Here is a 25,156-nt window from a genome sequence, read left to right on the forward strand (position 1 = left end):
TTGGTATTAGTGTGGTATGTCCTGTGGTGGTTGGTAAGAATCATCTTGAGGTTAGGTGGTTGTCTATAGGAGACTATGGGTCTGTCTCCCAGAGCCTCTTGGAGTTTAGTATCCTGTTCTGGTATAGGCTGTAGTTTATTGATAATGTGTTGGACAGGTTTAAGTTGGGGGCTATAGGTGATGACAAGTGGTGTTCTATTGTTGGTTTTCTTTGGTCTGTCTTGAAGTAGATGGTTTCTAGGTATTCGTCTGGCACTTTCAATTTGCTTTTTTATTTCTCCGGGTGGGTAGTTGAGGTTTATAAATGCTTGGTAGAGATCCTGAAGTTTCTGGTCTCTGTCAGTGGGATTAGAGCAGATGCGGTTGTATCGAAGGGCTTGGCTATAGATGATGGATCGTATGGTATCATTGATGAAGTTATTGAACAGTACGGGTCCCAAAACAGACCCTTGAGGAACTCCACTTGTTATCCCTTTCCAGCAGGATTTAGCACCGTTAACAACAACTCTCTGACTACGGTTATCCAGCCAATTATGCACCCACCTTATCATGGCCCTATCTAAGTTATATTTGCCTAGTTTATCAATAAGAATATCATGCGAGACCGTATCAAATGCCTTACTAAAGTCTAGGTATATGACATCCACCGCTTCTCCCTTATCCACAAGGCTCGTTATCCTATCAAAGAAAGCTATCAGATTAGTTTGGCATGACTTGTTCTTCACAAACCCATGCTGGCTATTCCCTATCACTTTATTACCTTCCAAGTGTTTGCATATGTTTTCCTTAATTACCTGCTCCATTATCTTCCCTGGGACAGACGTTAAACTGACTGGTCTGTAGTTTCCTGGGTTGTTCTTATTCTCCTTTTTATAGATGGGCACAATATTTGCCCTTTTCCAGTCTTCTGGAATCTCCCCTGTCTGCCATGATTTTTCAAAAATCATAGCTAAAGGCTCAGATACCTCCTCCAATTAGCTCCTTGAGTATCCTGGGATGCATTTCATCAGGACCTGGTGACTTGCTGACATCTAACTTTCCTAAGTGATTTTTAATTTGTTCTTTGTGTATCCTATCTTTAGAATGTAAAGGTTTATTAACAAAAAAAGAAAAGCATGAGAGTAAGGTGGTTAAGGAGAATATGTTATGTGCATCGAATCACCAAGTTCTCAATGCAGGCGCTCAGCAGAGATGTTACAAGTTGCTATCTTAAAAATCTCTGGTGTACATTCTATGTCAGGATGGGCCAACAATTCTTCCCAGCGCGCTATTTCTCGCAAGGCTGCATCTGGAATCAGTACCAGAATTGAAGGCAAGATGGAGTTTGTCTCATGGCATTTTATATCCATCCCTGGTATCTCCTTGCTTCCCATGTCAGCAGCTATGATATTGGTTGGTTTGCGGGTTCCAGACACATTCCTCAGGTATGCACTGGACACCTTGAGAGCCATTGTTGCTGGAACCTCGCTAATTAGCACAGTCATTGACTGGACTTTCCTTCCTTAAAGAAGGCAGTTCAGGCCCACTGCTCTGCCTCAGGCAGAGAACATTCACAGTACAAGCATAGAGTCTACATTCATAACTCCATATACAGCGATCACACAGGTACATGAATAGCATATATAGAACCAGTAGAACATAAGCATTCATTTTACACCTCACATGGCCCCCTTTGTATAGACTTTGGGGCAAACACTTCTCTGTGGGCGCAGCAATGATCTGGCTGCTCCCTTTAAAATCCAAAAACGTGACGGGATCATTCCAAAGATTTTGGTAATTGGTCGAGGGCTGCATTTCTCTATGGAGGAGATATGGGGTCTGGGACGGAGGATGGGTGCTTAAGGGAGGTTGGGGTAGGGAACTGGGGTACAAGAGAGCATGTGGGGGAGAGAAAGAGGGGGAGTTTGAATGAAGGAGGGGGTTGTGACCTGGGGCAGGGGATTGGCATGCAGGGCCCAGGAGGAACTATGGTTTAGGAGAGGACTCTTCCATGCAGGAGGGATGTAAGAGAGGAGTGCAGGATCTGGACATGGGTTGGGGTAGGGGAGAGAGTGAAGTGCCTGAAGCAGGCTCTTGCTGGGAAGCACTTACCTAAGCTGCTCCTGGTCAGCAGTACTCTCAGGCAGGCTTTCTTGCCTGCCAGAAGCCCCAGATGGCTCTGTTCCCTGTGACTCTGTGCTGTGGGAAGCGGCTTTACATGCTACCCCTGCCCCCAACAAAACCTCTCAATTCCAATTGGCCAGTTTCTAGCCACTAGGAGTTGCGAGATTTTGCTGGTGATTGGGACAGCATACAAAGCCTCCCCCACTTCCTGCAGCAGAGAGCCACAGGGAGCAGTCAGTTCCTTTTGTGCGGCACTATAACTCAGGCTGCCTGGAAAAGCGCAGGGACGGGGGGGGGCACTTTTTGGAGGCTCACCCCGTCTCTTCCGCTGTACTTGGGTAGCTCCCGGGGCCCTTTAGGAGACAGTGGGGAAGGAAAGCCCCAGGGTGAGGCGTGGGGGTCCCCCACTGGTCCTCCACTCTCCTGTCTCTGTGTCTCTCTCCCTCTTTCTCCTTTCACCATGCCCGGGGCTGACCTCATGGGGCTCGTCGTTCCTGTCAGTCCCCCATGCCGCACTGCGGGCACCTGCTCCTTCCCTGTGGGGGGAAGGCCGGCGGGGCCTGCAGGGTGGAGGGGTTTCAAGATTAAACTAGATGGGTTTATGAAGGGGATGGTTTGATGAGATAACATGATCTTGGTAACTAATTGACCATTCATTATCAGTGGGAAATAGGTCAATGGAGGGATGATAGGAGTTGTTATAGAGAACTTTCTGGGTGTCTGGCTGGTGAGTCTTACTCACATGCTCATGGTTTAGCTGATCGCCATATTTGGGGTCGGGAAGGAATTTTCCTCCAGGGTAGATTGGCAGAGACCCTGGAGGTTTTTCACCTTCCTCTGTAGCATGGGGTACAGATCACAGCTGGAGGATCTCTGCATCTTGGGGTCTTCAAAGTATTTGAAGGCTTCAATATCTGAGATATAGGTGAGAGGATTATTCTAGGAGGGGTGGGTGAGATTCTGTGGCCTGTACTGTACACGGGGTCAGACTAGATGATCATAATGGTCCTTTCTGACCTTAAAGTCTATGAGTCTTCCTCTCCCAGAGCGCAGCTACCTAGTTGATCCTGCCTGTAGCATATGCTTGTCTCAAAGATTAAGCCATGCATGGTCTAAGTAAACAAGGGCGTTACAGTGAAACTGCAAATGGCTCATTAAATTAGTTAGGGTTCCTTGGATCGCTCCAAGCCTTACTTGGATAACTGTGGTAATTCTAGAGCTAATACATGCTGACGAGTGCTGACCTCCGGGGATATGTGCATTTATCAGACCAAAACCAACCCGGGCTTGCCCAGCTGCTTTGGTGACTCTAGATAATTTCGGGCCAATCGCACACCTCCATAGCAGCAACGATGCATTCGAATGTCTGCCCTATCAACTTCAAGAGATGTCCCCATGGGTACTTCACATCTAAGGCTTCATTTTGTTTTTCCTGCAATTGCCATGCAGTGAAGATCATGTCCACTGTTCCTTGGAATGATCGGAAGCCACACTGGGACTCGGGAAGAATTTCTTCTGTGTGTGGCAGGAGTCTATTGGCAAGGATTTGAGCTAAGACTTTACCTGTCGTTGCCAGGAGGGAGTTGCCACAATAGTTTCCACAGTCTGATTTGTCACCCTTCATCAACAGACTGACAGTCTGTGTGTCTCTGAACTCTCGCAGTGTCTGCTCCCTATTCCAGATCTTGAGAATCAGGAAATGGAATTGTTTGTGGATCTCTGGCCCGCCTTCTTTGAAGATTTTGGCAGGGATTCCATCCAGTCCAGTTGCCTTGTTGCTCTTCATCGCTTTGATGGCAGCTTGGACCTCATCCAGGGTAAGAAGTATTGCAAGATCATTCCTAGGCAGTTACTGAGGGATTCAATCAAGGGATTCTGGGACTATGATGGAGGGGCGATTCAGGAGCTCCTAAAAGTGCTTCTTTCTGCAAGAAGCAATGGCTTAATTGTCTTTCAAGAGCTGGGTACCATCCTTTGATCTCAGGGAATTAATTCCATGGTTTCTCGTGTAACAATATGGCTTCTCTGTAGCCATGTTAGAAGGCCTGTGCTAGGCCTGAACCAAAGCTGCTTCCTGCAGCCAGACTGAAGTATAGCAGCCATTACTGTAAGGCCTGGAGTCACATACAATTTAGATGGAACTGTGAGTATTACAAAGTGTCACACCAGGTTGTGAGGAGGGACAGATAAAGAAACAGATCTCAAGATGGGTAAAGAAATTTGTGCGTAACACCATTCTGTCTGGCAAGAAACTGCTTATCAATAGAGGATGTGGAATCCTCACTCTATGAGCATTGTCACTACACTTTCCTATTGTTTGACTGTGTGATCTCTGTCTGGTTTGTAACTGTTTCTGTCTTCTGTATAATTAATTTTGCTAGGTGTAAATCAATTAAGGTGGTGGGGAATGATTGGTTAGGTAATTTTGATTGGTTAGTAAAACAATACTAAAATAATTGATTACGGTATAGCTAAGCAAGACTCAGGTTTCATTATATAAACTGGGGTTCAAGAAGAAGAAGGAAGATCATCAGAAGTACTAAAGGAAGAAAAGGCTGGAAGAGGACCAGGAGGAGGGCGGGGAGACCTGCAAACCAGAACTCACCTCCGAGACACAGCCTAAGACCAGAGAAACTGATACTGCCTGACCGACAGGGGAAGTCCGCCTGCCTTTATCAGGATTGGTGAGCATGACACCACGCTCACCAATGTGCATTCTGCTTGTTTGGGAATTGTCAATAAATAGAGGATAAGGATATTACTATGTGAGGCTCTTTCAAGTGACTAAAGATCCTGCCAACCCGCGGGTTATTACACCCTGAGCCCTAGAAATTGGGTAAGGGTGGGTGTGTAAATTCACAGAGTTGCACCTTGAGCTCTAGGAACTGGGTAAAGGTGTGTGTCCCTACAGTGTGAAAGGGATAGAGAAATTTGTGCGGGTAACACTCGGTCCATGAACAGTTTTGGTGGCATTGAAGAAACCTCTCGTATTGTTGATATCTGCAAGACACTGGAGCCCTCGTGCCTTCTCAGTCCACAACTGATTTTTCAGAGTCCTTGTTTTGCATTGGACTTCTGCCTTGTCCTTGGCATGCGCTTCTCTCTTCTTTGTACAGTTGATGTCGCTTTGCCAGGCTCTGAAGGCTTTCCTTTTTACCTCAATCAGACATTCACTTTCCACATCATTCTCATCAAACCAGTCCTGATGCTTCCTGGATTGATAGCCAATGGTTTCTCCACAAGCTCCAATGATGGCTTTTTTCAGTTGACACCAGCGTTCTTCCACATCTTCAGGGTGTACTATCGGCATCTTCCTTTGGAGTGCTATCAGGAAGTGACTTCATCTGGTGGGGTCCTTCAAGCCTTGTACGTTGATCTTTCATTGGCTCAGTTTCTTCTGAGTTCTCTGTTTGGTGACAATCCTAATCTGTCCAGCAGTCATCAGTGCAAGTCATTGCATGCGTGAGAAGGACATCATGCCGATCCCGAGAGCGGATGATGATATAATCTATAAGGTGCCAGTGCTTCGATTGAGGATGTTGCCATAAGGTCTTAAATTTTTTCTTCTGGCAGAAGAGGGTGTTCGTGACGACAAGCTCATGTTCTGCGCATTTTGTAAGGAGGAGCACTCCATTGGAGTTGCTATTGCCAACTCCTTCTTTTCCAATGGTGGTTTGCCAGAGGTCCACGTCTCTTCCGACCTTGTCATTGAAATCTCCCAGAAGGATAATCTTCTCTTTTTTGGGGATGCCTGTCAAGACTGTGTCCAATTGGGTGTAAAAGTTCTCCTTCACATCATCTTCGCCATCTAAAGTTGGTGCATAAGTGCTCACGACACTTGCCTGTTGGTTTTTGGCAAGCTTCAAATGGAGAGTCATTTGGCAAGCTTCAAACTGGTTCCTTGATGCTGACAGGGACTTCAGATAGGATCGTTGTCAGTTCGTTCTTGGTGGCAAATCCTACTCCATTAATTCGTTTTTCTTCCTTTGGGGTTCCTTTCCAGAAAAAGAGGTGTACCCTCTGCTTTCTTCTCTTAGCTTTCCTTCTGGTCTACACGTTTGTCAGGGCAGCTATGTGAATGTGAAATCATCGGAGCTCGCGGGCGATAATTGCCATGGGTCTATCTGGATTGTCCATTAAAGTCCAAATATTCCATCTTCCAAAATTTAACCTTAGATTTTGACTGCATAGAGGTGAACCCACTGGACGTGGTTATCTAGTCAGAAGGGTTGAGGTGGACTATGTTTAGGGCACCTTTTCTAGACCCCTCCCCATATGGGGTGAGCAGCGCAGATCCTAAATAGAGCTGCTCAGTCATGTATGAAGCTGCCGGACTGTTCTACCACCTTGGTCTTTAAAATGGAACAACTGATACACAAATCCATCACCTACGTGCTGGTCCATGACTAAAAGCTTCTGGATTTCGTCAGTCACCGTAGGGCTCAAGCTTAGGAGAGTAGTGCATAGAAAGACGCTTGTGCATGACTTCTTTTAACGTGGGGAGACTGCAGCCACCACACACTCCTTGATGGATAGAAGGCCCGGGTCCAATGTCATGGAATCCAGAAAACTTGGGTGTCTCCTGTCCACTGCAGCCTTCGTCTGCCTTCACAGCCATTGTAGCGTTACCCTTAGGTAACCTTTACCCTTAGGTAATCCTCCTTTTTGGCTTTTCTTATTACATTTTTACACTTCAAATGTTACTCACTTGTGCAGTAACTGATATTCTTCACAGAATCATAGCATAGTGGGACTGGAATGGACCCCGAGAGGTCATCAAATCCAGTCCCCTGCCCTCATGGCAGAACCCAGTACCATCTAGATCATCCCTGATAGATGTCTGTCTAACCTGCTCTTAAATATCTCCAGAGATGGAGATTCCACAACCTCCCAGTGTTTAACCACCCTGACAGATAAGAAGTTTTTCCTGATGTCCAACCTAAACCTCCCTTGCTGCAGTTTAAGCTCATTGCTTCTTGTCCTATCCTCAGAGGCTAAGGAGAACAATTTTTCTCCGTCCTCCTTGTGAAACTCTTTTACGTACCTGAAAACCACTATCATGTCTCCTTTCAGTCTCCTTTTCAAAGTAAATAAGCCCAATTCTTTCAGTCTTCCTTCATAGGTCACGTTCTCTAGACCTTTAATCATTCTTGTTGCTCTTCTCTGGTCCTTTTCCAACTTCTCCACATCTTTCTTGAAATGTGGTGCCCAGAACTGGACACAATACTCTAATTGAGGCCCAATCAGCTAAGAGTAGAGCGGAAGAATGACTTCTCGTGTCTTGCTCACAACACTCCTGTTAATGCACCTCACGATCATGTTTCCTGTTTTTGCAACAGCATCACACTATTGACTTATATTTAGCTTGTGGTCCACTATGACTCCTAAATCCCTTTCTGCAATACTCCTTCCTAGACAGTTGCTTCCCATTCTATATGTGTGAAACAGATTGTTCTTTCCTAAGTGAAGCACTTTGCATTTGTCCTTATTGAACTTCATCCTGTTTACCTCAGACCATTTCTCCAGTTTGTCCAGATCATTTTGAATTATGACCTTAACTTGAGCATTAACACTGCACCTGTGAGGATCCCAACCTAATATATTTGAGATCCTGCTTGTCTTTCTCTCCCTCTTGTGATTCTTCCTGCCCCTATCTCTCTGCCTTCTATCTCTCACTCCAGTCTTTCCATCTGATCATGAAATGAGCTGCACTGCAGGGTATCCATATGGTGATAACATAGAAATATAGGACTGGAAGAGACTGCAGCATGTCATGTATCTAGTCCCCTGAACTGATCCAAGTCTAAATATTACCAGGACCATCCCCGACAGTTGTTTGGAGGTTTTTAAAGAACAGATTAGACAATGACAGAGATTCCATAACCTTCTTAGGTTCAGTAAAAGCTTTTTCATCCAGCATGTTGAGAGAAGGGGGGAGAGAGTGCCGGTAAGAGAGAAATTCTAGTTAACTGAGGAGAGGGATTGTGGATACAGAAGGGGGTGTGAGCCACTGGTTCTGGGAGGGGGGATCAGGACAGGAAGTTTGAGCATGGAAGGGCTTTGGGGGTGCTAGATTTGGGAGAAGGGGCTCACCTCATATGGCTGCACACAAGTGGTGACCTGTCCCTGCTGCTCCTAGTGGATGCACAGCTAGGCAACTCCATGCACTGCCCCCACTTTGAGCGCTGGCTTCACAGCTCCCATTGGCCAGAAGCTGTTGGGGTGGCATCTGCAGGTGCCACCCTGTGCACAAAGCTGCCCAACCATGCCTCCACCAGGAGCAGCAAGGACAAGCTTGAGGGGAGTTGCCCAAGATGAGCGCCCTCCGGATCTAGTTTGCCAAAATCCCTCCGCACCCCTGAGCTCCCTCTTGCATCCAAATTCCCTTCTAGAGCCCACCCCAAATCCCTTATATCTGTTCCTCTGCCTTGGAGCAGCAGGGACATGTTGCTGCTTCCAGGGAATCGTGAGGAGCCAGGTAGGAAGTGTGCTGGTCCCAGGCCAACTGGACTATAGACCAGACTTTCTATGAAGATGAGCAATGTTAGTTTATAAAGCTTTCTGGTTGGTACAGAGTCACATAACACAGCTTCTGTGGTAATTTGTTCTAGTGCTTAACTATCCTTACATTTAGGAAGCTTTTTCTAATATCTAATTTAAATATCCCTTGCTCCAATTTAAGCCCATTACTTCTCATCCTATCCTCATTGGCTATGGAGAACAATTAATCATGCTCTTCTTTTAAAACAGTTTTTTATGTAATTGAAGACTATAATCACATTCCCCCTTGAGTCTTCGCTTCTCCAAACTAAACACATCCAATTTTTCAATCATTCTTCAACAGTCATATTTTCTTGACCTTTGTTGCTCTCTTCTGGACTTTCTCCAATTTGTTCACATCTTTCCTGAAGTGTGGTATCTAGAACTGGACACAGTACTCCCAGACTTTATCAATGCTGAGCAGAGTGGAAGAATATCTTTGTATCTTGCTGTCACATTATTGGATTTTAATAGGAAAATGCAGATCATTGGTGCACCCACTGTTGTGGGTTTGCCCCAAATTCTGTGCAAAATGGGCCATGTGAGGTGTCTAATGAAAGCTTATGCTAGGCTGATTCTCTGAATGCTACTCATATACTTATATGATTATTATATGTAAAGTTATGAATATGGGTTTTGTACTTATATTTTAAATGTTCTCTGTCTGGGAGACGGGGTGGGTGGCAGCACTGCCTCCACCTGCCCGCCCTGTGGGGGGGAAGAGGGAGATGGGCGAGAGCACCAGACAGCGCGGGGCCATGTGCCATGTGGCTGGGTGTACGAGGCCAGGGCAGGGCTTTGTTCTCTGGGCCTGGTTGCGTGCAGGGCAGTCCTGCTGCTGCATGGGTGGGGCACAAGGGCTTTGATGCCAGCCACAGGCGGAGAGTGAGGCAGGGGTTGGACTTGCCCTGGACAGCGCTAAGAAGCTGGAGGTGGGGGCAGCATGGGGGACAGTGTCCAGGCACGGGGGGGGGGGGGAGCATCCTGAGGCAAAGATGAGAGGAAGGTGAAGAAGGAAGATGGCCCTCATAAAGTGGGCAGACTTAGAGAAGTGGTGGGTTTGTGTGCTTTCTGTGAATAGTTTGGTGCCTTATAGGGGAGAATCCCAGTCTTGAGCTGTAAGTAGCCCTGATTTGACCCTTTCAGTGGTGCCCCCAAACCACCTGGTATATTACGCTTGCTTTCAGCATTCCTGTTAATACATCCCAGAATGATAGATGCTTTTTTTTGGCAACACAGTTATATTGTTGGCACAAATTTATTTCTTATGTTCTTGTGTTGTCATATGTTCCAGTATAATAGTGGTTCCCAACCTTTTTGATACCAGGGACCAGCAAACCCATGCACAAACATTTGGCGGACTGGCAACATTTGTATATTTGCATATTCATTATGCAAATAATAAATATGCAAATAAAATGTTACTGGTCTGCCAAAAGCCCTGGCTTCCAAACTCCACCAGTGCCAGCCCTAGCCCCTAGAGCCCTCTACTACCCCCCAGCGCCAGCCACTGACCCCCCAGAGTTCCCTGCACCCAAGACCTGCAGTGCGAGCCTCCCACCCCCAGGGTACGTCTAGACTACACCTCTTTGTCAACAGAGAGGTGTAGAATAGGCACGTCACAATTGCTAATGAAGTGGGGATTTAAATAACCACTTTAAATAAGTGGAGATTTTTTGAAAAAACAACAGTCTAGACACAGATCTGTCGAAAAATAAACACTTTTTCGAAAGATCCTGTAAACCTCAATTTTTGAGGAATATAGGATCTGTTGAAAAAGGGTTTATTTTTTGACAGATCCGTGCCTAGACTGCTGGAGGGTTTTTTTTTCTGAAAAAGCTCCGTGTTGAAAAAAAGCAGCAGCCATATTTATGCTAATGAAGCACGGGATATTTAAATCCCTGCTTCATTAGTAATTTCGATGTGCTTGATTTGCATCCTTCTGTCGACAGTGGGATGCAGTCTAGACGTAGCCTCTGAGTGCCCTAGTGCCAGCCCCCCACCACACCTTCTAGTGCCAGCCTTCTGTTTCCAGAGCCCCATTGTACCCAACCTCCCAGAGCCTCCCTGTAAGTGCCAGTCCCCAATATAGCACCGTCCCCAGAGCTTCCCAGTGCCAATCTTGCCCCCATAGCCTCCTGTGACGGACCGGGCCGTGTCTGGGCACAGCTTAGGGCGTCCGCTCAGGGCGGATTGCTCAAATCCGGGGCTCTTTACAGTCCCCCTGACTGGCGACCTCTCCAAACAGGCCACAAACCAGTCTCACAGAGCGCTTCAGCTACCTGCCTGAAGCCTCCCGAGCAAAACCCCTCCGACACCCCAGCAATATCCGTGCCCCAGATGGCCCCAGGCCTATACACAGGTGGGGGGTCCTAGCACCCAATCCCACCTACCCCGAACAAGTTCTGTCCGGTTCCAAGAAACCAGCCACAGATCCCTGGTCAATTTACCCTCTGGACCTTACCCACAAATCACGCTGGGCCAATCCTTTAGAAACTAAAACTAAAGGTTTATTAACACAAGAAAGAAAAGCATGAGAGTAAGGTTATTAAAGTACAGTACGTTACATGCACCGAATCTCCCAGTCCTCGATGCAGGCTCTAGCAGAGATGTTGCAGCTGCTGGTTAAAAGTCCTTATTGCACATCCTACGATCAGGATGGGTTCACAGGTCTTCCGGGCTCTTCAATCCCTGCAGTGCTGCCTCTGGGATGAAGTGCTGAGCTGAGAACAAAATGGCCTCGACCACATGGCCCCTTTTATTCCCTTCCTGGCCTCTTCTTGTATGCAGCAAGTCACCTGGTCAGAGGCCAAACTCTATGTTTCCTGCTGGCTGCCCTCAGGTGACAAATCCCATTCTTTGGGTGTGTCCATAGCCTATTGAGAGTCATTGTTCCACAGGGCTTTGCTACTCAGCCTGTCCATAGCCATGCTTAACCACATTCACAGAAATATTCAGCTTCCACACAGATTACAGATTCCTACCTACACACACAGACATTATATACTCACATAAATAGTGTACATAAGATTAACAAACAATAATCTCCCATTCAATACCCCACATGGCTCCCCCCATATCAATTTCTGGGGCCAACACCCCCACCTAGGGGTGCAGCAGCGATCTGGCTGCTTCCCTCCAATTCGGTAACGTGACACCCCCAACGCAAAATTGATGCAGGAAGTGATGCCAGTAACATCACTGAGGGCATCACAGGCCTCCCCCAACCAAAATGGTGGTGTGCCTCAGTTTCCCTTCTCACACAGGACCTTCTGGCTGGAACCCTTTTTGTACTGTAAGAAGTTCCAAGACCAGTTACAAGTGTTAACCATGAGATATCAATATCACAATGTCCCCTTACATACCGTCTGTCGTTTGGTACATCTCCAGACAGATTACATGGTATTTTCATAGGATCATGCACATCGTATACCTTTACAATTCTCTGCAACAATGGTACATTGGTTACAAGAATTAACATCAGTAACAAGAACAATCCTATCTCAGGTGTATACTGAAATTCTCCATCAGGCCACTTCTCTGGCCCCACACCATTGCAGTTTTGGCCCTTCAGGTTTAAACTGCAAATCTTCTTGGCCAAAACAAGTCCTGCCCATCCCCCTTGTCCTCTGGGCTCCAGGCCTGAAACCTCTGGCCAGACCAAGACAATGGGCTGGCTGGGTGTGACTCCCTGGCTCACAATGGCCCTGGAATTCTCCTCCTTCCCCCACTCAGTGGGGTAACAGCAGTAAGCTGTAGACTCCCAAGTCTCTCCTCTGTCCCTCTCTAACCTCTGTTTCCACATGGAACCAGATATCAACCTCCCTGATTGATTATGAGTGTCCACAGTGTCCAGAGATGGGAGCATAACTGCCATCTCCTGCATCCTAGGGAGAGTGACCACACAGCTGTTCTGCTCTGCATACTTGGCTACCCAGCCCTTCTCCTGAATCTGAGACACTAACTTCCCACTCTCCTCATCCACCTGGGAACAATCCTGTCCCACACACACTGACTTCCCAGCAAGCTGGTCACCCACAGTCACTGGGTTAGCAGCCTGCTCCAGTTCTCTGGATGTTCCTGCCTCCTCTGGAACAACCCTCAGTCCCTCTGAGACCTCTCCAACACCATCCACACTGGGTTTCCCTAAACCCAAGTCAGTGGAGTCACTGTTAACAGACAAATTCTGTCTGTCAGGCACCAAAACAAGTGCTTCACACAACAAGCTGCTGCCTTTTACAGGCAGAGCTTTCTCCTGAATGCCTTCTCCCAGCAAGGCCCTGTCACCTCCCTCAGTCACAGCAAACTGCTTGCTACAAGCACTGCCAGGACTCTCCTCCCTATGAGCTTCCTTAAGCAGCAGTTCACCCTTCCCTGGCTCTGCAGTAGCATTGCCCTGCTGAGCCCCAACCAATTCCTCCTGCACTTCCCTTACTCCCTGAGTTATCTCTGGCCCCTCAGGTGGATTCACAGATAATCCCCTCTCAGGCACACAGACAGACCCACAAGAGACAGGGTCAGAGGCATCTTCACTCCCTGTGCAGCTCTCTAGATGGCTGTAAACGTCCACACCATCACTAGGCACCAGAGTTAACACACCCTCATTCTCTCCTTGTGCCCGGGCTAAGGGGTCTCCCTGCTCCCACCGAGTAGCTCCCCCCTCTGCCAGCAACACAGCAGCATCAGGCACAATATCAGGGTCACCACTGTCTGGTCTCTGGGGTTCTGGTAAAACACTGACTGACTCTACCTGAGTCACCTCATCCCTCTCCCCAGCAGACACAAACCTTGGGCCACCCCCTTCCTGGGCCTTAGCCATATCCAGACCCAACTCTGGGACAACAACACTGCTCTCAGCCTTCACAGGCTGTGGGGCATCTTCCTCAGACAAAGGAAGAAACTCTTCCCCACACACAGACAGACCACCAGAGACAGTTTCTCCCTTGTCCCCACACTCCTGGCTAATTTCAGGCATACTGCTAGCCACTGGGACAGCTTCCTTTACTGCCCCACTGCTACTTCCACCAGCCAAATTGCCAGCTTGCACACACTGTGCTTCACACAACTCAATTTCAGCTTGTGCAGGTTCAATTCCACAGACCTCACCAGCCACCAACTCCTCAACTAAAACTTCACTCTGGCCAGCCACTCCAGGCTGCCCCAGAGAAACATTTCCCTGACTTCTGGGCTCTTCCTGCCCTGGTTCTGATTCCAGCCTCACCTCTGAGGCATCAGACGGGCCCTCACCCACAGGCTCACATATAGAGACACTTTCCCCTTGGTTACAGGGAGACTGACCAGCTCCAGGAAACTTTCCATACCCACATGCACCCCCTTCCCAAACCTCCCTGTTAGCTACAGGTAACACAAAAGGTTTGCATTTACACATGCTTTGGGGTTGGGTCATCACATCAGCTGGGCAAAATACGTCTGCCATATCATAAGCACACCACATACCCACAGAGTTATACATTGAACCTTCAGGAGGATACAGTCTCTCTTGTTCTTTTAGTCTCTTAAGCTGGAGGTCAAGTCTAGCATTTTCCTCCTTGGCTAGGGCCATCTTCTTTGCATGCTCTACCTCTTCCCTCCGCTGTCTCTCAGCATATTCTGCCTTTTTCTCCTCAAGTTCTGCTTTTCTCATCTCAAGTTCCCGATCCAGCTCCTTCTGTCTCTTAGCAATTTCTTCATCTGCCTTCTGCCTTCTTTCAGCAGCTTCCTTGGCTTGCTTCTGATCCCTTTCATCCACATCTCTGGTTAGTAACAACACTACCAGATCTAGTTTAGAGGCCCTTTTCCTAAAGGCAATGCCTCTCCCCAAGCACAAATCCTTCAGAGCACTTTTGCTCAGACTCTCATATAGTTCCGGGATCATCGCAGCGGCTCTTTAATCAACCAAACTCTCAACACCAAAAATCAAATTTAGACAGCGTGGGGTCCTGATCCCAAAGCTCAATTGACCAAGATCTGTGGATCCTGCCGACTACGCCACTGTGACGGACCGGGCCGTGTCTGGGCACAGCTTAGGGCGTCCGCTCAGGGCGGATTGCTCAAATCCGGGGCTCTTTACAGTCCCCCTGACTGGCGACCTCTCCAAACAGGCCACAAACCAGTCTCACAGAGCGCTTCAGCTACCTGCCTGAAGCCTCCCGAGCAAAACCCCTCCGACACCCCAGCAATATCCGTGCCCCAGATGGCCCCAGGCCTATACACAGGTGGGGGGTCCTAGCACCCAATCCCACCTACCCCGAACAAGTTCTGTCCGGTTCCAAGAAACCAGCCACAGATCCCTGGTCAATTTACCCTCTGGACCTTACCCACAAATCACGCTGGGCCAATCCTTTAGAATCTAAAACTAAAGGTTTATTAACACAAGAAAGAAAAGCATGAGAGTAAGGTTATTAAAGTACAGTACGTTACATGCACCGAATCTCCCAGTCCTCGATGCAGGCTCTAGCAGAGATGTTGCAGCTGCTGGTTAAAAGTCCTTATTGCACATCCTACGATCAGGATGGGTTCACAGGTCTTCCGGGCTCTTCAATCCCTGCAGTGCTGCCTCTGGGATGAAGTGCTGAGCTGAGAACAAAATGGCCTCGACCACATGGCCCCTTTTATTCCCTTCCTGGCCTCTTCTTGTATGCAGCAAGTCACCTGGTCAGAGGCCAAACTCTATGTTTCCTGCTGGCTGCCCTCAGGTGACAAATCCCATTCTTTGGGTGTGTCCATAGCCTATTGAGAGTCATTGTTCCACAGGGCTTTGCTACTCAGCCTGTCCATAGCCATGCTTAACCACATTCACAGAAATATTCAGCTTCCACACAGATTACAGATTCCTACCTACACACACAGACATTATATACTCACATAAATAGTGTACATAAGATTAACAAACAATAATCTCCCATTCAATACCCCACATGGCTCCCCCCATATCAATTTCTGGGGCCAACACCCCCACCTAGGGGTGCAGCAGCGATCTGGCTGCTTCCCTCCAATTCGGTAACGTGACACCTCCCCAGTACTAGCTCGATCCCCAAAAATGCTGAGTGCAAGCCTACCGCCTCTTAGAGCCTCCCAGCACTAGCTGCGCTCCCGGAGCCCATAGTACCTGCCACACCCACCCCCTCACCTAACCCTGTGCTGCTTCCCAGCTGCCAGCTGAGTGCTGATGCCTGAGTCACTGCTGCTCTAATGCTGCTGTGCCAGGCTCCACATGGCCCTCCCGCTGTGCAGCAAAGCGCTCTTCCATGGCCAAGAAAAAACCCCAGCCCTGCTCTGCCATTCCTGCAGCCCAGCCTGCAATACACACATGGGATCAGTGGTGTCTATGGTAAAAGCAAGAGGGGAGGGCATACATACAGCCTCTCCATCCTCTTTGGAACCTCCCTTCAAGAACTTGAAGGCTGCTATCAAATCCCCCCTCACTCTTCACTTCTGCAGACTAAACAGACCCAACTCCCTCAGCCTCTCCTCATAAGTCATATGCTCCAGCCCCCTAATCATATTGGTTGCCCTCCGCTGGACCCTCTCCAATGGGTCCACATCCTTTTTGTAGTGGGGGGCCCAGAACTGGACACAATACTCCAGATGTGGCCTCACCAGAGCCAAATAAAGGGGAATAATGACATCTCTGGATCTACTGGCAATGCTCCTCTTAATGCAACCTAATATGCCATTAGCCTTCTTGGCTACAAGGGCACACTGTTGACTCATCTCCAGCTTCTCATCCACTGTAATCCCCAGGTCCTTTTCTGCAGAACTACTACTTAACTGGTTGGTCCCCAGCTTGTAACTATGCTTGGGATTCTTCTGTCCCAAGTGCAGGACTCTGCACTTGTCCTTGTTGAACCTCATCAGATTTCTTGTGGCCTAATCCTCCAATTTGTCTAAGTCACTCTGGACCCTATTTCTGCCCTCAAGCATATCTACCTCGCCCCCTAGCTTAGTGTCATCCGCAAACTTGCTGAGGGTGCAATCCATCCCCTCATCCAGGTACTTAATAAAGATATTGAACAAAACCGGTCCTAGAACCAAACCTTGGGGCACTCTGCTAGAAACTGACCGCCATCCTGACATCGAGCCATTGATCACTACCCACTGGGCCTGGCCTTCTAGCCATCTTTTTATCCATCTTACCGTCCATTTATCCAATCCACATTCCCTTAACTTGCTGGCAAGAATATTGTGGGAGACCATATCAAAAGCCTTGCTAAAGTCAAGGTCTATCACATCCACTGACTTTCCCACGTCCACAGAGCCAGTTACCTCATCATAGAAGCTAATCAGATTGGTCAGGCACGACTTGCCCTTTGTGAATCCATGCTGACTATTCCTAATCACTTTCCTCTCTTCCAAGTGCCTCGAAATGGTTTCCTTAAGGATCCCTTCCATGATATTTCCAGGAACTGAGGTAAGACTGACCAGCCTATAGTTCCCTGGATTGTCCTTCTTCCCTTTTTGAAGATGGGCACTACATATGCCCTTTTCCAATTATCTGGGATTTCTCCCGATCTCCACGACTTTTCAAAGATAATGGCCAAAGGCTCCTCAATGACATTTGCCAACTCCCTCAGTACCCTCAGATGCATTAAGTCCGGACCCATGGATTTGTGTACGTTTAGTTTTTCTAAATAGTTCCTAACCTTTTCTTTACCCACCAAGGGCTGTCCATCTTCATCCCATCTTGCGTCACTTAGCGCAGTAGTCTGGGAGCCCACCTTGTCTGTGAATACAGAGGCAAAGAAAGCATTGAGTACTTCAGCTTTCCCCACATCATCTGTCACTAGGTTACCTCCTTCATCCAGTAGGGACCGCACACCCTTTCTGATCACCTTCTTCTTGTTGACATGTCTGTAGAAACCTTTCTTGTTATCCTTCACACCCTTAGCCAGTCGCAATTCCATTTGCGCTTTCACCTTCCTGGTAACCCCCCGGCATTCTCGAGCTATCATAGAATCATAGAATCATAGGACTGGAAGGGACCTCGAGAGGTCATCGAGTCCAGCCCCCCGCCCTCAAGGCAGGACCAAGCTCCACCTACACCATCCCTGACAGATGTCTATCTAACCTGTTCTTAAATATCTCCAGAGAGGGAGATTCCACCACCTCCAATTTATTCCAATATTTGACCACCCTGACAGTTAGGAATTTTTTCCTAATGTCCAATCTAAACCTCCCCTGCTGCACTTTAAGCCCATTACTCCTTGTCCTGTCCTCAGAAACCAAGAGGAACAAATTTTCTCCTTCCTCCTTGTAACATCCTTTTAGATATTTGAAAACCGCTATCATGTCCCCCCTTAATCTTCTTTTTTCCAAACTAAACAAGCCCAGTTCATGAAGCCTGGCTTCATAGGTCATGTTCTCTAAACCTTTAATCATTCTTGTCGCTCTTCTCTGTACCCTTTCCAATTTCTCCACATCTTTCTTGAAATGTGGCGCCCAGAACTAGACACAGTACTCCAGCTGAGGCCTAACTAGTGCAGAGTAGAGCGGCAGAATGACTTCACGAGTTTTGCTTACAACACACCTGTTGATACAACCTAGAATCATATTTGCATTTTTTGCAACAGCGTCACACTGTTGACTCATATTCAACTTGTGGTCCACTATGACCCCTAGATCCCTTTCCGCCATGCTCCTTCCTAGACAGTCGCTTCCCATCTTGTATGTATGGAACTGATTGTTCCTTCCTAAGTGGAGCACTTTGCATTTCTCTTTATTAAACCTCATCCTGTTTACCTCTGACCATTTCTCTAACTTGCTAAGGTCATTTTGAATTATGTCCCTATCCTCCAAAGAAGTCGCAACCCCACCCAGTTTGGTATCATCTGCAAACTTAATAAGCGTACTCTCTATCCCAATATCTACATCATTGATGAAGATATTGAATAGTACGGGTCCCAAAACAGACCCTTGAGGAACTCCACTTGTTATCCCTTTCCAGCAGGATTTAGAACCGTTAACAACCACTCTCTGACTACGGTTATCCAGCCAATTATGCACCCACCTTATCGTGGCCCTATCTAAGTTATATTTGCCTAGTTTATCAATAAGAATATCATGCGAGACCGTATCAAATGCCTTACTAAAGTCTAGGTATATGACATCCACCGCTTCTCCCTTATCCACAAGGCTCGTTATCCTATCAAAGAAAGCTATTAGATTAGTTTGGCATGACTTGTTCTTCACAAACCCATGCTGGCTATTCCCTATCACTTTATTACTTTCCAAGTGTTTGCATATGATTTCCTTAATTACCTGCTCCATTATCTTCCCTGGGACAGACGTTAAACTGACCGGTCTATAGGTTCCTGGGTTGTTCTTATTCCCCTTTTTATAGATGGGCACAATATTTGCCCTTTTCCAGTCTTCTGGAATCTCCCCTGTCTGCCATGATTTTTCAAAGATCATAGCTAAAGGCTCAGATACCTCCTCTATCAGCTCCTTGAGTATCCTGGGATGCATTTCATCAGGACCTGGTGACTTGCTGACATCTAAATTTCCTAAGTGATTTTTAACTTGTTCTTTGTGTATCCTATCTTCTAAACTTACCCTCTCTCTGCTTGTATTCACTACGTTAGGCACACCTCCAGACTTCTCGGTGAAGACCGAAACAAAGAAGTCATTGAGCATCTCCGCCATTTCCAAGTTTCCTGTTACTGCTTCTCCCTCCTCACTAAGCAGTGGGCCTACCCTGTCCTTGGTCTTCCTCTTGCTTTTAATGTATTTATAAAAGGTCTTCTTGTTTCCCTTTATGCCTGTAGCTAGTTTGATCTCATTTTGTGCCTTTGCCTTTCTAATCTTGCCCCTGCATTCCCGTGTTGCTTGCCTATATTCATCCTTTGTTAGTTGTCCTAGTTTCCATTTTTTATAGGACTCCTTTTTTATTTTGAGATCGTGCAAGATCTCCTTGTTAAGCCAAGCTGGTCTTTTGCCATATTTTCTATCTTTCCTACACAGCGGAATTGTTTGCTTTGGGGCCCTTAACAACGTCCCTTTGAAATACTTCCAACTCTCCTCAGTTGTTTTTCCCTTCAGTCTTGCTTCCCATGGGACCTTACCTACAAGTTCTCTGAGCTTATCAAAATCTGCCTTCCTGAAATCCATTACCTCAATTGTGCTGGTTTCCCTTCTAACGTTCCTTAAGATCATGAACTCTATTATTTCGTGATCACTGTCCGCTATACTGTCTTCCACTTTCAAGTTCTCAACTAGTTCCTCCCTATTTGTTAAAACCAAATCCAGAACAGCTTCTCCTCTGGTAGCTTTTTCAACCTTCTGAAACAGAAAGTTGTCTCCAATGCAGTCCAGAAACTTATTGGATAGCCTGTGCCTCGCTGTGTTAATTTCCCAACATATGTCTGGATAGTTAAAGTCCCCCCATCACCACCAAATCTTGGGCTTTGGATAGTTTTGTTAATTGTTTAAAAAAGGCCTCATCCACCTCTTCCACCTGGCTAGGTGGCCTGTAGTAGACTCCTAGCATGATATCACCCTCGTTTTTTACCCCTTTTAGCTTAACCCAGAGACTCTCTACACAGCTATCTCCTACGTTCATCTCCACTTCAGTCCAAGTGTGTACATTTTTAATGTACAAGGCAACCCCTCCTCCCTTTTTTCCCTGTCTGTCCTTCCTGAGCAAGCCGTACCCTTCCATACCAACATTCCAATCATGCGTCCCATCCCACCAGGTTTCTGTAATACCAGTGATATCATAGTTGTATTTATTGGTTAGCAATTCCAGTTCTTCCTGCTTATTACCCATACTTCTCGCATTTGTATATAGGCATCTAAGATACTGATTTGATCTTGCCTCCCTGTTGTGCCCTAACCCTCCTTTCTCCTTGCCATTATAGGCCGTAGTCCCCCCCCCATTTCCAACCCATCTCCCAGTCCCGCACATGCAGCACTTACCTGTGGGCTTTGCTCACCTTTGCTATACATTTAAACCCCTCCCTGGTCATTTGTCCAATTTTCCATTTTTTTTTAAGCTTCCTTTTTGTGCTTAAGTTCACCAAAGATTTCCCCTGTAGGCCAATCCGGTCTCCTACCTCTCTTGCTACATGTTGGGATGGTTTCTTTCTGTGCCTTCAATAAGGCTTCTTTAAAATACTGCCAGCTGTCCTGGACTCCTTTCCCCTTCATGTTAGCATCCCAGGGGATTCTGCTCATCAGATCTCTGAGGAAGTCAAAGTCTACTTTTTTGAAGTCCAAGGTGTGTATTTTACTACTCTCTTTTCTTCCTTTGGTCAGGATCCTGAAATCTACCATCTCATGATCACTGCTTCCCAGGTTGTCACCCACCTCCACTTCCCCTCTTAGTTCCTCCCTGTTTGTGAGCAGAAGGTCAAGCTGCGCACGGCCCCTGGTCGGATCCTTCAGCACTTGTGTCAAGAAGTTATCCCCAACATTCTCCAAAAACTTCCTGAATTGCCTGTGTACTGCCATATTGGTTTTCCAACAGACGTCAGGGTGATTAAAGTCCTCCATGAGAACCAGGGCCTGCGATCTGGAAGCTTCTCTTGGTTGTCCCAAGAAAGCCTCATCTACCTCATCCACCTGATTCCGTGGCCTGTAGCAGACACCAACCACAACATCACTGCTGTTGTTTGCTCCTTTAAACTTAACCCATAGACTCTCAACAGGTTTTTCTCCCTCTTTATACTGGAGTTCAGAGCAATCGTAGTGCTCTCTTGTATATAGTGCAACTCCTCCTCCTTTTCTCCCCTGCCTGTTGTTCCTGAACAGTCTATACCCTTCCATGACAGCGCTCCAATCATTCGAGTCATCCCACCAAGTCTCTGTTACCCCAATTAAATCATATTTCTTGGACTGGGCCAGGGCCTCCAGTTCTTCCTGTTTGTTGCCCAGGCTTCTCGCGTTAGTGTACAAACACTTCAGGTAACCAATTGATCGTCCTATCTTCTCCATTTGAAACAGGGGTCCTTCTTTCTTGCTCGTTCCTCTCTGCATTTCTTCCCGGTATCCGACTTTCCCACTCCCTTTAGGGTTTTTGTCACCGTCCCCCGACGAACCTAGTTTAAAGCCCTCCTCACTAGATTTGCAAGCCTGCTCGCAAAGATGCTCCTTCCTCTCTTGGTTAGGTGGATCCCATCTCTTCCTAGCAATCCTTGTTCCCGGAACAGAGTTCCATGGTCGAAGAAACCAAAGCCCTCTCTGCGACAGCACCTGCACAACCATGCAGTTACTTCCTCAATTCGACAATCCCTGCCCAGTTCTTTCCCTTCAACAGGGAGTGTGGGGTCTGAGAAGCAGTTTGGATGAAAGATGGGGTTATTATATGGGGCACAGCTTGGGGTGCAGGATCCAGGAGGGGATATGGGTTCAAGAGAGGATTCTGGCCTGAGGGAGGGGTGTGGGGTCTGGGAGGGAGTTGTGATCTGGAGGGAGGTGGGGAGAGGGGATACAGAGATTTGAGTGGCAGGTAGTTTGAGGGGAAAAAGGGGGTGGAGTGTCAGAGGCAGGCTGTGGTTGGGAGGTGCTTACCTAGGTGGCTCCCAGTCAGCAGTTCGGCACAAACCTGAGACAGGCTCCCTACCTGTAAGGGGAGGGGGGCAATCCTGCTCCAGTACAAACAGGGAGTAAGGAGGCTTCATTCGCTGCCCCTGCCTTCAGCAAAATGTCTCAGCTCCTATTGGCTGGAAACTGGCCAATGGGAGCTTGGGGATTTGGTTAGAGAGCAGGGACAGCATGCAAAGCTTTTTCCTCCTTGCCCAGCTTGCAGAGCAATTAGCAACTTGCTGTTTAAAGTGGCTGCAGCTGCTTTGTAGTAAGGGTACCCATGAGGTAGCTGCTGCTTGCCCACCCTGATCTAGATGGTGCTTGGTCCTGCTGTAAATGCAGGAGACTGGACTCAATGAGCTCTTGATGTCTCTTCAAGTTCTAGGATTCTTTTCTAATGCTCCTGCTTAAACCACTAAATACACTGTGTCCTTCTGATACTTCAAATCTGTTTAATCTTTGCTTGGTCACACACAGGAGCAGTTAAAGAAGAATAAGTCATTTTGTCGGTTTAAGAAGCTTCAAGAGTCTCGACCTGAATTCCTAGGATGGCAGCTGGAGGATCTGCTCCCTCTGCCACTGCAGAGGCTCCATGAGTAAGGAAACAGCCTTGAGCCATCAGATGTCAGCTTAGCACTAAGTGCTGGGAATCTGAGATGAAGAGAGGAGAACCCATGAAACTGTAGTCTGTTGCTGGTGGACAGGTGGAGTGGCTGTAATGTTCCCAGCTCAGAACATTCCATCGCACCCCTCCAAGATGTGTGTGGGTATTGCGGAGATGCAGGGAGATAGGTAGCTGTCTATAGTCTCTCCATATTGTGGAAAGATTCAGTGGCATAGGCTCTTGGAGGGCGTTTCTCCCTGAGCAATTCCCAGAGAGTGGTGCCTTGCCAAGGAGTCTTTCATGTGGGAGTCTGCAGGATTCCGTCACTGAGTATTATTGGTTGCTGTGACTGCTGACTCTAATCTAATTCAGGTTTGAGAGAATAAAGTCTCTGTTCAATATCTGAGAGACTGGGCAAGAAAAAAATGACTAAAGTTTAGTCCTCACCAAGCAAGAGTGGGTTTCTGTCTCTGGGGTATCCTGTATCTCCCCTCTTGATCCTGCATGATTTTAGGAAGAGGTGGAGGCACAAGACTACCATAGAAACTTCTGTAGTTGATCAGAGGAATATCTGCCACAGTAATTCAGGTCTGTTCTGCTAGGGCTAACCTTGAAGAGCAGCCATCCTGCTGGCTGGGCAGAGGGCTGCCTGCAGGTGTTGGTTGGAGGCTAATTTAGCTTGGGGCAGCAATGGGGAGATCCAAAGTAGGCTCTTTGCTAAGATTCCAGTTTGAGAAGTACATTATAGTTAAGCCTATGTTTTAGACACAGGCATTTTTAGTAAAAATCGTGGACCAATCATGGGTAGAGAACAAAATTCACAGTCTGTGACCTGCTGTGGTGGAATTCCCCCCACAGGTCCCTTGGTCTGGGACATCTTCTGGTCCACGAATCAGCCAGAGATGCTTCTGGTGCGGTCACCCATGCTTTTATTGTTAGTTCCCACCACCTTCTATGTACAAAGCTTACAGTCAATTCAGCCAGCTCCTCTGTCTGCCTGGGAGCACACTCAACCACACCCTGGCTCCTTGCCCCTCCTGGCTTCTTTCCTCTGCCTTATATAGCCCTCTCCCAGTGAGGCCCACAGCTGCTTCTAATAGCCCTTCAGGCCTGGGCTTGCTCAGCTGTTTCCCCTCAGCCTCTTTAGCCAGGCTACAGTGGCAGAGCTCTGGTTTAGCCAGCAGTCTGTCGCACCAGTTCATGACTTTTACTATATACTTCTGACTAAAACTTAGAGGGAATGGCACGCCAGGAGTGCCCCAGATGCTCAGGTGGCCCCGGGGTGCTGCAGGTGCTTCGAGGGGAGGGGTTAAACTCCCTATCCCACTCCGGGAAAGTGGGGACTTCCAGCTCCTAGCTCAGGTGGGGAATAATTTTTAATGGGGGAGGGCACTCCAAGAATTTGGTAAGTGGTCAAGGGCTGCATTCTTCTATTATATTAAGGGAGGAGTTGCAGGGTCTGTGATGGAGGCTGGGTGCAGAAAGGATGGTGGGGAAAGGGATTGGGGTACAGGAAAAAGTATGGGGTCTGGGAGAAAGTTAGGTAAAGGAGGGGGTCATGATCTGGGGCACGAGACTGGGGTGCAGGTGGAGATGCAGGGTCCAGGAGGGGGTATGGGTACAGAAGAGAATTCTGACCTGGAGGAGGGATGTAGGAGGGGGTTTAGGTTCTGGGAAAGGGTATGGGTGCAGGAGCAGGGGTGCAGAGGGTTTGGGTTATGTAGGTTAGGGGTAAGGGAGGGGAGGCAGAGGGTTGGGGGAAACAGCAGCTGGTGTGTCAGAGGCAGGCTCTGGCAGGGAGGTGCTTTCCTGGGTGGCTCCCATACAGCAACCCTGTCCGGCAGGTTTCTCAGCGAGGGACCATGTGTACTGCTGCGAATGCTGTGAGCCTAGGGGGAAGGGGAGAGAAGTGCTTTGTGTGCTGCCTTTCTTGCAAATAGGCAGCTCCTGTTGGCCAGAAATCAGCCAATGGGAGCTGCAAGATTGTGCTGGGGGGTGGGAACTGTGTGAAGCCTCTCCTGCCCTTTCACCTCCCCCAACTGGCAGAAAGCTGCTCTGAGCAGTGTGCAGGGGCAGGGCAGTCAGGGAAGCTGCTCCACCTGCAGACTGTATCACTGATCATTATTAGGGTAATTTATATGCTTGTTACGCATGTGTGTCAAATCCCCTTTTTAATCTTTTCAAGTTCCTGGCTTATATGGTCAGGAGAACAGTGTGGTTTGTGGGAGAAGGTGGAACTGATTCTGTCATGTGGGAGGGAAAGTGCTTCAAGACTGACTGATTAGTCTTCCCTTTCTAAGGGTTGGATCTTTCTCATCCCTTGTACTATCAACAATAGGAAATACTGCTGATGACTATACATGAAATGTGACTGCACCTTTACCTTGT

At 47.7% G+C, this 25,156-nt stretch overlaps 1 protein-coding gene across 7 annotated transcripts in view; it reads left to right on the forward strand.

The window, feature by feature from the left end:
• Positions 1–25,156, forward strand: part of ARHGEF39 (Rho guanine nucleotide exchange factor 39) — a 105,262-nt gene that overhangs the window by 33,587 nt on the left and 46,519 nt on the right. For 6 of the 7 annotated variants that reach the window (XM_075914730.2, XM_089779531.1, XM_075914731.2 and 3 more), the window contains exons 5-6: positions 3,786–3,920; positions 22,642–22,760. In XM_075914730.2, coding sequence (XP_075770845.2) covers positions 3,786–3,920; positions 22,642–22,760 — 254 coding nt within the window. The remainder of the gene's footprint in view (positions 1–3,785; positions 3,921–22,641; positions 22,761–25,156) is intronic. The other variant, XM_089779533.1, reaches the window with a different exon arrangement.

Source organism: Pelodiscus sinensis, chromosome 6 (assembly GCF_052426305.1).
Source record: "Pelodiscus sinensis isolate ZL-2025 chromosome 6, ASM5242630v1, whole genome shotgun sequence".
NCBI classification, from domain to species: Eukaryota; Metazoa; Chordata; order Testudines; family Trionychidae; genus Pelodiscus; species Pelodiscus sinensis.